Source organism: Cucurbita pepo, chromosome LG13 (assembly GCF_002806865.2).
Source record: "Cucurbita pepo subsp. pepo cultivar mu-cu-16 chromosome LG13, ASM280686v2, whole genome shotgun sequence".
NCBI lineage: Eukaryota > Viridiplantae > Streptophyta > Magnoliopsida > Cucurbitales > Cucurbitaceae > Cucurbita > Cucurbita pepo.
The window spans coordinates 7,921,966-7,936,109 of NC_036650.1; the positions used below are offsets into that span (position 1 = coordinate 7,921,966).

Genomic DNA, 14,144 nt, shown 5'->3' on the forward strand with positions numbered 1-14,144 from the left:
TATGAAAACCAGAAAACTATAGCTTCATTTGAGTTTAACAATCGGTTTTGTTTGTGGATGACAGGAAGAAAATTACATATTATGAGATCCCACGTTAGTTGGAGGGTAGAACGAAACATTCTAGGTGTGTAAACCTTTCTTTAGTAGACGTGTTTTAAAATCGTGAGGCTGACGACAATATGTAATGAAATAAAGCCGACAATTCTTGCTAGCTGTGAACTTAGGCTCTCACAGGAACTCCTAAGATGGTGGGAACCGATTGAGACCTGAAAATCAATCTCAGAGGCTTATTCCTTTTGGTCGTGACACTAGGACCCACCAAGTAAAAGATGAACCGAGCTAAAAAATCACAGCAGGCATTAGATGTGAATAATATACTCGACCATTGCAGAGATAGAACAAAAATGGCGAAAAGAAGCACCCATATGAACAGAGCATCATTTATGACCAATTAAATAAAATAGTAAAAGGAGGAGATGATTGATGTGTTTTATTATTATATGATATGATATGATATGGTTTTAAAGGAAAAATAAAATACATTATCTGTATAATGAGCTACAAAGCTACGTAATGATTGCGTATAGAGCATGTGGACGGCATCAGATAATGCAGCAAAAAAACTGTAGTGCTTCCTAGTATATCACTATGAAATAGGTGGCAGTTTCTGAGTGGCAAATTTGAGACTCCAATACTTCCCAAATCATTTGTCTCTTTAAATAAGTACTTGATTTGATGAGGAATATCCAATACTTACTGTAACAATGGCTCTTTCTCTCTCCTCTCCTCTCTATCTCTCTCTCTTGCCCGACCAACTGCCACTCATTGTCACGACCTGCCCGACCTGCCCGTTATTGGGACGCTTTCCCTCTTTCAGAAGCGGCCTCCTTTTCATACCCATTTCTCTATCTTTCCCCATCTTTGGCTCTTTTGACTAAGTTCCTTTAGTGAGCTTGGGTTATTTTCCTTTTCCCCTTCTGTTCTTCAGCAATTTGTTATGTGATCTCGATCCTGTCTTCCCCTGTTTTTGCTATTTTTATGATTTGGGTATCGGTCCGTGTGATTAATCGGTTGAAGTTCATCGTTAATGAGCTGTTTTTTTCATGTGGGGTTTCCATGAAAGGTAAGATATCTGGGTTGTGAGGCATTGAAATCTGTTTTTAAGAGATTTGGGGATATGGGTTTGGCACCAAATGACTCCAAAGTCGAGACATGGATTGAGGGCAAGTCAAGAATAGCTACCGAGAAGAAGAAGAAGAAGGAGAATGAACCGGAGGAGGAGACCGGATGTTGGGTTAAGTTGAAGTTCATACGGAGTTGCATTCCTTCTAGATCAAAGGTTGATACTTCTCTGAGTGGATCAAAGGTCGATAGCTTCATCAGCGCCACCAGCACCCATTGCGGTACACTTCTTCTTCCGATTTTTGTTGGTTTGATTTAGCATAATTGAAAACTATCCTCATCTTTTTAGCTTGTCTTAGTTTGTACTATCATAAATTTGGAGCATAGGAAGCTAATAGTTATGTTCATCTGGTGGATTAGGTTGAGAGTTTTGGGAATACTTTCCTCTTTTGGATTTTCATGGGTTTGTAACATTTTTCTTCATAATGAAGTGTGTTCTTCTAATGGTTTGCAATTAGCAGATAGTAAATCTAGAGTTGACGAGAAAAGAGATAGCCTGGTTACTACATTGGGGTTATCAGCAACAACTGATAATGCTGAAAGTAGTTCCTCCACGCCCAAGTTTAGTGCTGAGCTGAAGGTTGCTTCTAGGCTTCGTAAGTTCACTTTCAACGAGCTTAAGTTAGCCACAAGGAATTTTCGACCTGAGAGCCTTCTGGGCGAGGGAGGTTTTGGCTGTGTTTTCAAAGGATGGATTGAGGAGAATGGGACTGCTCCTGCTAAACCTGGAACAGGGCTTACTGTTGCAGTCAAGACTCTTAACCATGATGGTCTACAAGGTCACAAGGAGTGGATGGTATGAGCACTCTTCACCTCTCTCTTGGGATATCCTTCTCTTTTCTTTGTTAGAATTTACTCTTTTTTCTGCTTCAGGCTGAAGTTAACTTCCTTGGTGACCTCAACCATTCTAATCTTGTAAGATTGATCGGTTGCTGCATTGAAGATGATCAAAGGTTATTAGTTTATGAGTTCATGCCTCGTGGGAGTTTGGAGAACCACCTCTTCAGAAGTATGTGGCTTAACTTTTTAACCATTTTACTTCTCTCTAGTCTTTACACATATTGGTCACTGCTTTTCTTTTTTTGATACTAAATCTGGACATGGATGCAAGCAAATTGAAGTCATTATGGTTCAACTCTGGAATCATAGTTTTGCCATCTTAGATGAATTGGGATTGGCTGTGATACTGAAATATGAACTTTGGTGCCATGTTTGGTTCTCTAGGATGTCAAATCAACGATAAGTTAGCACAATCAGTTGGTGTTTAAAATAGTTTTATATTTGAACATAGGAAAGAAGCATGCCAAACAAATAAGGAAGGTTACTGAAGGCTTAGAACATCACTATTTGAAGAGATGGTTCACAATATAGTTTTGAAAATTTTTCAACTGTCAGTTCATAAAGTTCGGCTTCTGAGGTCTTTTTGTTGTACTCTTTCTCCATTGTTTCTCAAGTACTTTTCTTATTAACAGGGGAAAATGGCTTATTACGGTAACAGTCCAAACCCACCACTAGCAGATATTGTTCTCTTTGGACTTTCTCTTTCGGGATTCCTCGCAAAGTTTTTAAAATGCGTCTTTTAGGGAGAGGTTTCCACACCCTTATAATGAATGCTTCGTTCTCCTCCCCTATCGATGTGGGATCTCACAATCAACCCTCCCTTCAGGGCCCAGCGTCCTTGCTGACACTTGTTCCCTTCTCCAATCAATGTGGGACCCCCCTTTGGGGCCCAGCGTCCTTACTAGCACACCGCCTTGTGTCCACCCCCTTCGGGACTCAGCCTCCTCGTTGGCACATCATCTAGTGTCTGGCTCTAATACCAACTATAACGGCCTAAGCCCACTGTCAGCTGATATTGTCCTCTTTGGGTTTTCCCCCAAGGTTTTTAAAACGCGTCTTTTAAGGAGCGGTTTCCACACCCTTATAAAGAATGTTTCGTCCTCCTCCCCAATCGATGTGGGATCTCACAATCCTCCCCCCTTTGGGGCTCAGCGTCCCTTGCTGGTACACTGCCTCGTGTCCACCCCCCTTCGGGACTCAACCTCCTCGTTGGCACATCGTTTGGTGTCTGGCTCTAATACCAATTGTAGCGGTCCAAACCCACCGCTAGCAAATATTGTCTTCTCTAAGCTTTTCCTTTCAGGCTTCCCCTCAAGGTTTTTAAAACACGTCTTCTAGGAGAGGCTTCCTCAACCTTATAAAGAATGTTTCGTTCTCCTCCCCAATCAACGTGGGATCTTACATTTATTCCAAAAATTATTCCTCCATTAAGAATGATAGAGGGTTTAAACTCACTACAAGTATTCTAAGTACGTGGTTAATGAGACAACGCAATATTGGGCATACAATTTGAGTCTCATTTCATGCCTGGTAGCCATATTCTTGAGTTTTGCTCTGTTTGAGCTTATTGAAATTAAGGGTTATACATTACATAGATATACATGCGTGCATACACCACACTTTTTTTTTTTTTTGTGTTAAACCACATTGTTCTCAATGCATGAAGTGATTGCAGGAATGTTAATATTTGTATACTTCATAATTTATTTCACTTGTTTAATATTCGATGGTAATTACCATATTTTGCACAGAAGGGCCCTTGCCACTTCCTTGGTCCATGAGAATGAAAATTGCGCTTGGTGCTGCTAAAGGCCTTGCCTTTCTTCATGAAGAAGCTGAAAGACCAGTGATATATCGTGATTTTAAAACGTCTAATATTCTATTAGATGCGGTATGTGTACCAAATTATGTGTTTGTTCTTATCTTGTTATCCTCAATCCCATGCCTTTCATATTAAAGGTTGAAAATGTTGTTTCAGGATTACAACGCTAAACTCTCAGATTTTGGACTTGCAAAAGATGGTCCTGAGGGTGATAAAACTCATGTTTCAACTCGGGTTATGGGAACATATGGTTATGCAGCTCCAGAATATGTGATGACTGGTAGGTTTGACTTCAACCAAGTATTGGAGATTACTCTTGTTGGCATATAAATTCTAATATTCTTGATTTCTATAGGCCATTTGACATCAAAAAGCGATGTCTATAGCTTTGGAGTTGTCTTGCTTGAAATGCTAACGGGTCGAAGATCGATGGATAAGCATAGACCGAATGGGGAGCACAACCTTGTTGAATGGGCTAGACCCCTGCTTGGAGACAAGAGGAAGTTCTACCGGCTGATAGATCCCCGCCTCGAATGTCACTTTTCGATCAAAGGTGCACAAAAAGCTGCAGAGCTTGCAGCTCACTGCCTTAGTAGAGATCCTAAAGCCAGACCTGTGATGAGTGAAGTTGTTGAAACTTTAAAACCTTTGCCAAACCTCAAGGACATGGCGAGTTCTTCCTATTACTTCCAAACCATGCAAGCTGACCGTGCCAGGGCCAACCCGAATGCTAAAGGTGTTGTCCGCACGCAGTCGATGTTTGTGGCAAGGAATGGGCAACACATTAGAAGCTTATCAAGTCCAAATGGTCCTCAGGCTTCTCCATATAATTATCCTCATCACTCACCAAAACCTGACAGGAAACAACCTTAATAACCAACTCGAGCAAGTTAGTACCTTGAATCTAACACTTCTTTGTTAAAGCATATTCAAAGTTAATTAGCACATAGGATGGTTCAGCCTCTTGTCTATACAGTTGCTTTAAGTCCATATTAGAGCCTTGAAAAGACTTTTTCCTTTTGTCCATTTATTCTTTCCTTTTCGTTTTTAGGATGAAGTGAAAGGAAGGTTGATTTGGACTGTGTTTTTATGCCATTGATTGAGATATGAAGTGGTGAAAGAAGTAGAGAAAGAAAATGAGAATGATGGTAGATTTGAAGAAGATTATTGTTTGTTATGAAGCTAATCTGTAAATCCTATTCGTTTGCTGTAGCTATCATCAATCAATTGTGTGTTTGTGATGTTGACTCGAAGGTGAAGTTCGATGTCGATTTCATACGTTGCAGTATGCTTCATTACTATATTCATGCAAATGAATCATTTGTTTGAAGTTTAGAATGGTGTTTTTGTGCATAGGGTGTGATATCTGGGTTTATAAGTAACAATTTTGAGTTCCTTCTTTTGTTTTGGTTTTCACAAGACACGGTTCATTATTACAGAGAATCTGTAGGTTGTTGACCGGAAGAAACATGAGTTCATAGAGATTTAAAAGTTCTCTGCTTTCTAGTCATATTTTCTAATCACAATCATTCATCTCTTTGACGTAGGGGAACCACATTTATTCGAAATATCAAATGGGGTCACTCTCTTAATATCTGCCTATTTTGACAAAGTATTGGAAATCAACAGATATCTTGCAAAAAAAAATTATTAAATGTGAACTTTTGTTGATTATCGTACATAAAAAAGAAGAAGAGGCTTACACGATCTTGAGGGAGCATGTTGAAGATCCCACATTTATCTATCATCGATCAAGACCCCGGTGGAATATATCTTCTGGGTATCTGGCCATTTGAGAAAACTCTTGCTGTAATAAATGATGTTTCGAAGTGGTTATCATTTTGGTCATCATTAGATACAAATCTACGAAATATTTTTGAATCTCTCTTTTATAAACTCATGATATCAAAGCTTGAGTTAAAATTATGTTAATCATACTAAATGATTATTCACATGGGAGGAATGATGAAAGAAAGCTATATTAATGATATTGAGTAATTACTTTGGTAGTAGGAATAGGGAGAGAATTAAATAAGGCTCCTACATTGACTGGCGACTGATCAGACCCTTCCCAAACAAGTATTAAAAAAGGTTGAAGAAAAAGAAACACCCTTCAAGCTTTCACGATCCTCTACAGAAGCAATAGCCTATAACAACTCACGAGCAAAAGCCAACACACAAATACATGCACAAAATCAAAGGTTTAATAATGGCAACTAATCAGTAAATGTCACACGGCTCACATTAAAATCAAGATATCTCAATTTATCTGATATTGTATCGATCAGCTACGCATACAATACATACAAGGGAAATGACAAATAAATAATGATTAACTGCACCACCCAAAAAGATGTCTCTAACTTAGACTAATCTATTCTACTAACAATCTCCCGACCTTGGCATCTTGGGATATGACGGGATGATTGAGTATGAGCTGCCAGGACAGATCATTCGGAGTTGCAAACCAATATGATTAGGCAAAACTGTGACAGCAGAATTGGAGGTCTCTAAAACTACATGTAGTATACTCCTCACTTACTGAAATATTATTTAATAAACTTCCATTTGAAAATTGTAAACTTATGTCACGATTATCATTAACATCAAAGTGGAAATGAAATCCAAACGTGATTCATATGGATAAAAAAGAACCGTACCTGTAATAAGTATGGTTCATAAATTTACTCTGAATTTTTCCACCTATGAAACCTTCAGAATTTCATGAATTGCTTCCTGAGGAATATCAACAGATCCAACACGTTCATACATTTTTTCCCTTCCTTTTGTTTCTCCAACAGCTTCCTCTTCCGAGTAACATCTCCACCATAACACTTTGCAAGAACATTTTTCCTCGTGGCCGAGATCTTAAAATCAACATAAATAATTCAGTCTAACAATGAAAATTGAAGGCAATCAATGAGTAACTATAATTTCGTGTCAGGGCGAAAGAGTTCGACTACAAGGTTTTGGGCCACTCAAATATTGAATATGTAATAAAAATCCGAGTAAAAACCTTCTAGAGAAAATAAGTAAATAAAATAAGAACATTACGTTTCTCTTGCAATAATATTAGATCCAATCGCAGCTTGTATTGTAATCTCAAACATTTGCTGCCTGTCAATGAACTTCTTCAGTTTTTCCACCAATTCGCGTCCGACCCTTTGTGCCTTCAAATTATGAAAACTGGCTGCCCATTCAATAGGCTATCTAGTTTCACCAAATCTGCTTGTTGATACCTGGTAATCGCACCCATCATCAATACATCAATATATGGATGATGTAATCATATTACCTATCCTTGAAAAACTCATCATATCAGCACAGCCATCTAAGAAGGGCCTATAATACTAATAATCATAATTGTTCACAATCTACATATACATCAGGTTTTCCACAGAACTGAGAATACATATTAGCTAGAGACATTGACCATGATTCAATGTTGAATAAGAAAACAATATGAAAAAATTAACCATCTTTCATTAAGAACATGCAGAAAAAGACTAAAGGAGATTCGATAGCTAAGGTTTATAAATGGAAATAGAGAAGGCAATAGAGTTACTCTGAATCCTCGTAATCGAATGATGCATATCCTGATGTTATACTCTTTAATTCATTGTAAAAGTCAACAATAATTCCCTTAAAGGTACGCGATAATTCATAAATGCCTTTGACTGCAGGATAAANAAAAAAAAAAAAAAAAAAAAAAAAAAAAAAAAAAAAAAAAAAAAAAAAAAAAAAACAAAAAAAAAAACAAAAAAAAGAAAACAAAAAAACAAAATATTATGTTCTTGGTAAAATACAAGAATTCATGAATATTAACACATTGCCACTAACAAACAAGAGGCACTCGAGGGTACTAACTTCTAAGCTTTAAGGAAAAAAAAAAAAACCTGTCAATGGAGACGAAAAGGAACCACACCTGCGTAGAGGACTCAATTATTATGGGTTCACATACATGAAAAATTAAGCTAATATAAATCCATTTTCGTAGCAAGAGGAAACAATTCAGCCAGTGGGAGCCGTACCTAAAATCAAGCCCTAATGCTGTACTAGTCTCCTTAGTTACAGAGACGCTGGCATCATTACATGTTAGTCTCTCTATTGCATGGTTGAGTGCATCAAAATCTGACCCGTCAGCTGGATATAGACCAGAGAAAACCCTGTGCTTAACAGGCTTAAAACCTACAAGAAGGACAAATGTCACTAAGAGGTAGCAAACGAAACAGACAAGCCATTGCAGACACCAAAGTAGCAAAAGAAAATGAAGGATTTACAGGGAAGGGGTTCAACAACACTTTTACTCTGATGAAGTGTATCCCCAATTCTTGCCTCTTTGGTAGAACGCATTCCACTCACAACATAACCCACTTGACTGGTAAGAAGGATCCCTGTACTGGTAAGTTCGGGATGCATGATCCCAACATCCAAGACTTCAAAAGCATGACCAGTGCCTACAGAAGAAATCTTATCCCCCTTGCGCAGCACACCACCAACAACAGCAACATGGCATATCACTCCCTTGTATTCATCATAGTACAAATCTAATAAAAGCATTCGCAAAGGTAAAGAGCTCTTCCCAGGAGGTGGAGGTATGTGCTCTATAATGGCAGGAAGGACATGCTCAAGACCTTGCCCTGTTTTGGCAGATGTCGACATAGCATGTGCAGAACATTGATTTCAGTTGAGCTTTAACACGATCAGGATCAGCAGTTGGCTGGTCAATTTTGTTAATAACCGGTAAAATTGCTAAATTAGATTCAAAAGCAAGATAAAAATTAGCCACTGTTTGGGCTTGAACACCTTGGGCCGCATCCACAATCAAAAGAGGACCCTGACAAGCTGCTAAGGATCTCGACACTTCATAGCTGAAATCAACATGGCCAGGCGTTCGCTAGTGTTGTCACCAACAAGATTATACTTGTGATACATGGTTGCAGTCTGAGCTTTAACAGTAATTCCCCTCTCCCTCTCCACCTAAATAATTGGGCTTCATCAAGCTTTTTTTAAAAAAAATGAAAAACCATTAAGGAAATCAGTTTTATAGCATAAGATGACAGAATAACTAGAGAATGTAAATTTTCCACCTAAGAAAAGAAAAAAAGATCCCATGCTGAGTTAAACAACGACTTCGATAATAGAACAAGATCAACAGGAAAACCTTCAAGCAATGCATACCTAATTTCTCAACAGATACAGCGGAATCATGAAGAAAATTAGCAAATAACGACTTTGGCAAACTTAGTTTTCCTAGTTAATTTGACAATAGACTTACACAAACACAATTTCTTCGACAAAAGTTGGCGACCATACGAAAGTGTAAGAAAGTAATCATATTCCAATAAAAGTCGCTAAGCATGGCCAACGAACCTGCAACTTATCGAGGTATAGAGGCCGACCATGGCCTCGCTTAATAGTACCAGGGAGCTCCAAAAGTCGATCAGCCAATGTATACTTGCCGTGATCCACATGAGCGATTATAGAAAAGTTTCTAATCCGATCGGGAGGGAACTGCGTTAAATCGATTCCAACTTCTTCGACGTTTTGCCTGCCGAGAAGGAAAGCAAAATGCTTTGCTCAAAGCGAAACGATGAGGACAAAGCCTAGAATTTACAATACAGCCTCCAAGAAAAGAGGAAGTTCGCCATAAGTGGAAGCATTTAGGTTTTACGTTCTGAGACGTTCTTCTCAGAAACCCCATCTTCGGAGTTTTGCAACGGTCGAACCCAAAGGTCCAGAACCAGAAGCGAAATACCGCGAAGTCGTTACATGGACGATGATAAAGGTCGAGATCGATAGTGTTACCGCCAACGACGTCGTATAAGGGTAGAGGGATTTAGGGCTTGAGGAATTGTTTGAGAGGCCCAATAGCTTGGTCCGGTTAAAACCACAGCGGCCCATTGGGCCCAATTCTTAAGTTAGACTAATATCCCTAATCATGTGCTCCCAAATTAGTAATGCCATGGATTAACACAATTAAAAATATACAATAATGGTGCTTCAATTATAATTACATTCCATATACTTTCCTTCATATTGTTGTAACCCTAGCTACAAACAAAGTACTCTTGATTAATCAAGATATGACCCATTTATAAACGTGATGGTTTATCACCTAACTAGTTAGTTGTAACAGCCCAAGTCCACCATGGGTCAATATTCTTCATTTTAGCCTATTACATATTGTTGTATAACTTCGTACGGTCTCGTGACTGACTTTAATACCATTTGTGACAATCCAAACCCACTACGAGTAGATATTGTCAGCTTTGACCTGTTATACATCACCATCAGTCTTATGGTTTTAAAACACGTCTGTTTGGGATCTCACATTAGCTATGATTTATAGGAGTGGGTTCTGTTAAAATATCGTCACTAGGTTAATGAGGTCAAATTTAATAATTGTACGAGCGATCGAATTGGAGTAGATAAGAGAATCTTAAAAAATAAAAAGAAAAGCCTTCATAGCTCATCCCACATGCAGAGAGCTGGAAAGCCAGTGAATAACCCACACACACACATACACATGTTCTCTCTTTCACTATTTTTTCTTTTTTCATCAGATCCAGCCCACCAAAATATATGGAACAATAAAACAAAATAAAAGCGTATCATTTAATTTAATTATAATCCCAATCATTAATTAATCCCACATTCCTAATAATAATAATAATAATACAACTCAGCTAATTCATTAAAAATTTGAACTGTTTTATATGAGAAAAGAAAAGTGTGTAATGGAGGATTAATTAAAATGGGAATTTTGATCCGAACCCCATGGCCAAAACCCAGCTGCTGCTGCCGCTGCTGCACTTTGTTGTTGTTCTTCAATACCATTGAACATTTGAGAGAAGCTTTCTTCTTGAATCACTTGAGGATGGTCAACCGTTGACCTGGATGACCCGCGTTGAATCAGCTGCGTTATGGCACCCGATCGGAACGCCGCCGATGGGAATAGGTCTTTGATTCCTGGCTCACAACATGCTCTTCCACCTTCCTCGCCGTTTATTGCTGCTTGTGTCTTTGAGATGTCCAGGTTGATGTCACAACTGTTGTCGCTGCTCCAACACCGTTCGTTTTCTTTCTTTAGGTTCATGGTGGCCCCGCCGCCTGCCACCTCGCCCGAGTCCTTGGTTTTTAACGCTAATAACTGCCCAAAAACAAAATCATTCCCTTAATTAATCAACGTATAATTTTTTAAACAAATTTATGATCGAATTTTTAATTTTTAATTTTTTAAATAAAAGAAATATTTAAAAACTATGAAATTATCTTTATTATTATTATTATTATTTTTTTTTTTTACCTCTGCATGGAGTTTGGTGTTTTGAGCTTGGAGGACATCATTGTCAGCCTTAAGAGATTCAAAGTGTTTCTTCAAGACCTCATAATCTCTTTCCAGTTGCTTGGTCTTCCATCTGGCTCTTCTGTTCTGGAACCAAATAGCAACCTGTCTAGGCTGCAACCCCAAGGCTTTGGCCAGTTGAATCTTTCTCTCAGGCTCAAGCTTATTCCCCAGCTCAAAGCTCTTCTCCAAAGCCTTCACTTGCTCTAAATTGAGGCGCTTCTTCTTCTCTCCCAACGCCAATCCATCGTCCGATAGCCCCTCGTCGCCGTTCACTTCCTCGCATCCATTTTCGATGCCTGAAAACGACATCGATCTCTTCATCATCACCGGGACGACCCCATCTGCAAAACCGAACAAAAAAAAAAAAAAAACAATCAAAACCCGGTCGTGTAATTTGTATGGGAGCGGAGGAAGAAGAAGGAAGAGGAGGAGAGAAACCGTGGAAGTAGAGGTGAGGAGGGCAGGAGGGGATGGCGTTGAAGGAAGCGGAGGGAAGGTATTCGTGGTGATCGGCGGAGCGGGATTGGAAGAGGAAGCTATGGGAATGGTGAGGGGAAGCCATGGGGATGGAAATGCATGCTAGATCTCAATATTGGGTTTGGATTTGGATTGAGATCAAGGAGAGAGAGATGAGAAGAAATAGAAGGAGGATGAGATGAAAGAAGAAGAAAAGGGAAAGGGGTGAGGGAGTGGTGGTGTGGCTCTCACTCTCATGGTGAGAAGATAGATTTTTTGCAGAGAGAGAGAGAAGAGTAATGGATGGAAGAGGCAGAGGAGTCTGAAAGACAGCGAATTTTAGGTCGAGAAAGAAGAGAGAAGGTGTGTGAATTTGCTGTATATTTTTGTCATGGAAGGGATGAGCTGACCCATCCCATGATATGGATCTCTCTTTCTCTCTCTCACTTCCCTCTCACATGTATACCACGTTATAGCTTCAAAGATCACATTTTTATTCTCTTTTCATCAACCAATCATCTCCGTCTTCACTCTTTACGTATCGTTGTCAACCTCACAATTTTAAGACGTCTCTATTTGAGAAAGATTTTCACACCGAGGTAAGAAATATTTTGTTCCACTCTTCAATCGATATGAGATCTCACAACTCTTCCACTTTAAGGGTCAGCGTCTTTTGGACCTGATACCCTTTGTAACAGTTCAAGCCACCGTTAGCAGATATTGTTCGCTTTAGTCCGTTACGTATTGTTGTTAGTCTCACAATTTTAAAACGTCTCTACTGGAGAATGATTTTCACACCCTTATAAGAAATGTTCCGTTCCATTCTTCAATCGATATGGGATCTTACAACCCTTCCGCTTTAAGGGTCGGTGTCTTTGTTATCACACCGCTCAGTATCTGGCTCTGATATCCTTTGTAACAGTTCAAGTCACCGCTCCACTTTAGCCTGTTATGTATCGTTGTCAGCCTCACAATTTTAAAACATCTCTATTGGAGAAAATTTTCACACCCTTATAAAAAATGTTCCGTTCCACTCTTCAATCGATATAGGATCTCACAACCCTTCCGCTTTAAGGGTTAGCGTCTTCGTTGTCACACCGCCCAGTATCTAACTCTGATACCCTTTGTAACATTTCAAGCCACCGCTAGCAGATATTGTCCGCTTTAGCCCATTACGTATCATTGTCTGCCTCATGATTTTAATATGCATATGGCTGATGGCAATACATACCGAGCTAAAGCATATAGCGGTGAGTTTATGCTGTTACAAATAGTATTAGAGTTAATCTCGCACCATCCAGCATAGGGCTAGACCCTCTCCACAGTAGATAAATCTTAAAATTGTGAGACTGATATCGATACGTAACGGGTCAAAGCAAACAATATCTACTAGAAGTGGGTTTAGACGGTTACATGTCTACTTTAAGTATAATCTCTCAAAACCTTAGTCTTTGTTTTTCCAAAATGTTTCTTATCAATGTAAATAGTATTCCTTACTTGCATACTCATAATTATTGTTCTCTAATCCGTCGATACTCAAACAAATTACACTCGAATAAGATTAATATAGGTAATCCAAATATCATGACATGATTAAACAAAGTTAATTTCAATTCATAACTCATCGAGCTAAGTTTAATTAGTAACGATCGAAGACATAGAATCAATCACTGAGCCATCCAAACTCATTGGCTATAAAATCAAATACGCTAATAAAAAGATTGAAATAATGAGCTATGCCTTTTAGGCTTTATGTTTAAACAAAAGAATGGAAAGAATATCAACATGGGAAGGATTAAAAAAATAGTTGGTGGGCAGCAAAGGGTCCAGGAAGAAACACATAAAATAATCAACTTTTTTTTTTTTTTTTAATTTTAAAAACAGCCCTTCCGATCTGACAAACGGTAGACATATCTATCCAATTTGCACACACCTCGAAGAACAAAGTGAAAACCGCCCGCCCAAACATTAAAAACTAACAACAAAATCATCATCATCGTCATCAAAAGCTAAAAGGCAAAGAGTTCTTGGTTTCAGTCATGAGGGGCCATCCCATTACGCCATGCCCTTAGTGTGCGACGAGGAAACTAGGGCTGGGCTACCCCCTTTAACTCTCTATCCTCGGGATCTCCAAATTCCTTTATATTACATCTAATTTATTAATATTATCATTTCTATATGCTTTGCATGTCTCTACTAATCCTATGTTTACATATTTTATTTGGGAACTAAGCTTTAAAGTCTGTGTTATTGCCTAATGATGGAATCTCTAGCTACCATGAGTTGTATTAAAAAAATGATCTTTCGGGGTTGAGTACGAATATTAGAATGAAAATAATTAAATATTATTGTTGTCAGCCTCCTCATTTTAAAACACGTCTGTGTTAGGAAGATGTTTTTATCTCCCATGAATGTGGGATGTCATACTAGATTTGAGTCGAGTTTTGGTGGAGTTGGGAGACAGTTGAAGTGGAGTGTTTGTGGGAAATGGAG

General features: G+C 38.7%; 2 protein-coding genes and 1 pseudogene across 5 annotated transcripts; 1 reads left to right on the plus strand and 2 right to left on the minus strand.

Annotated features, from left to right (window-relative positions):
• Nucleotides 1-782: 782 nt before the first annotated feature.
• Nucleotides 783-5,471, plus strand: LOC111808275 (probable serine/threonine-protein kinase PIX7). 4 transcript variants are annotated; one of them, XM_023694161.1, is made up of 7 exons: nucleotides 783-1,403; nucleotides 1,644-1,978; nucleotides 2,056-2,191; nucleotides 3,774-3,913; nucleotides 4,001-4,124; nucleotides 4,200-4,733; nucleotides 5,392-5,471. In XM_023694161.1, exons 1-6 carry the CDS (start codon nucleotides 1,178-1,180, stop codon nucleotides 4,715-4,717), a joined length of 1,479 nt encoding a protein of 492 aa, XP_023549929.1. In that variant the 5' UTR covers nucleotides 783-1,177; the 3' UTR covers nucleotides 4,718-4,733; nucleotides 5,392-5,471. The 4 variants fall into 4 exon arrangements, with proteins under 4 accessions (XP_023549929.1, XP_023549928.1, XP_023549927.1 ...); XM_023694160.1 differs by lacking the exon at nucleotides 5,392-5,471 and adding an exon at nucleotides 4,896-5,179; XM_023694159.1 differs by lacking the exon at nucleotides 5,392-5,471 and having other exon boundaries at nucleotides 4,200-5,179.
• On the minus strand, nucleotides 5,391-9,577 carry LOC111808282 (annotated as a pseudogene).
• A 972-nt stretch (nucleotides 9,578-10,549) lies between these two features.
• Nucleotides 10,550-11,942, minus strand: LOC111809274 (homeobox-leucine zipper protein ATHB-20-like). Its single transcript, XM_023695715.1, has 3 exons — nucleotides 11,634-11,942; nucleotides 11,154-11,536; nucleotides 10,550-10,997 (listed from the first exon to the last, which is right to left on the minus strand). Exons 1-3 carry the CDS (start codon nucleotides 11,755-11,757, stop codon nucleotides 10,593-10,595), a joined length of 912 nt encoding a protein of 303 aa, XP_023551483.1. The 5' UTR covers nucleotides 11,758-11,942; the 3' UTR covers nucleotides 10,550-10,592.
• Nucleotides 11,943-14,144: the final 2,202 nt, after the last annotated feature.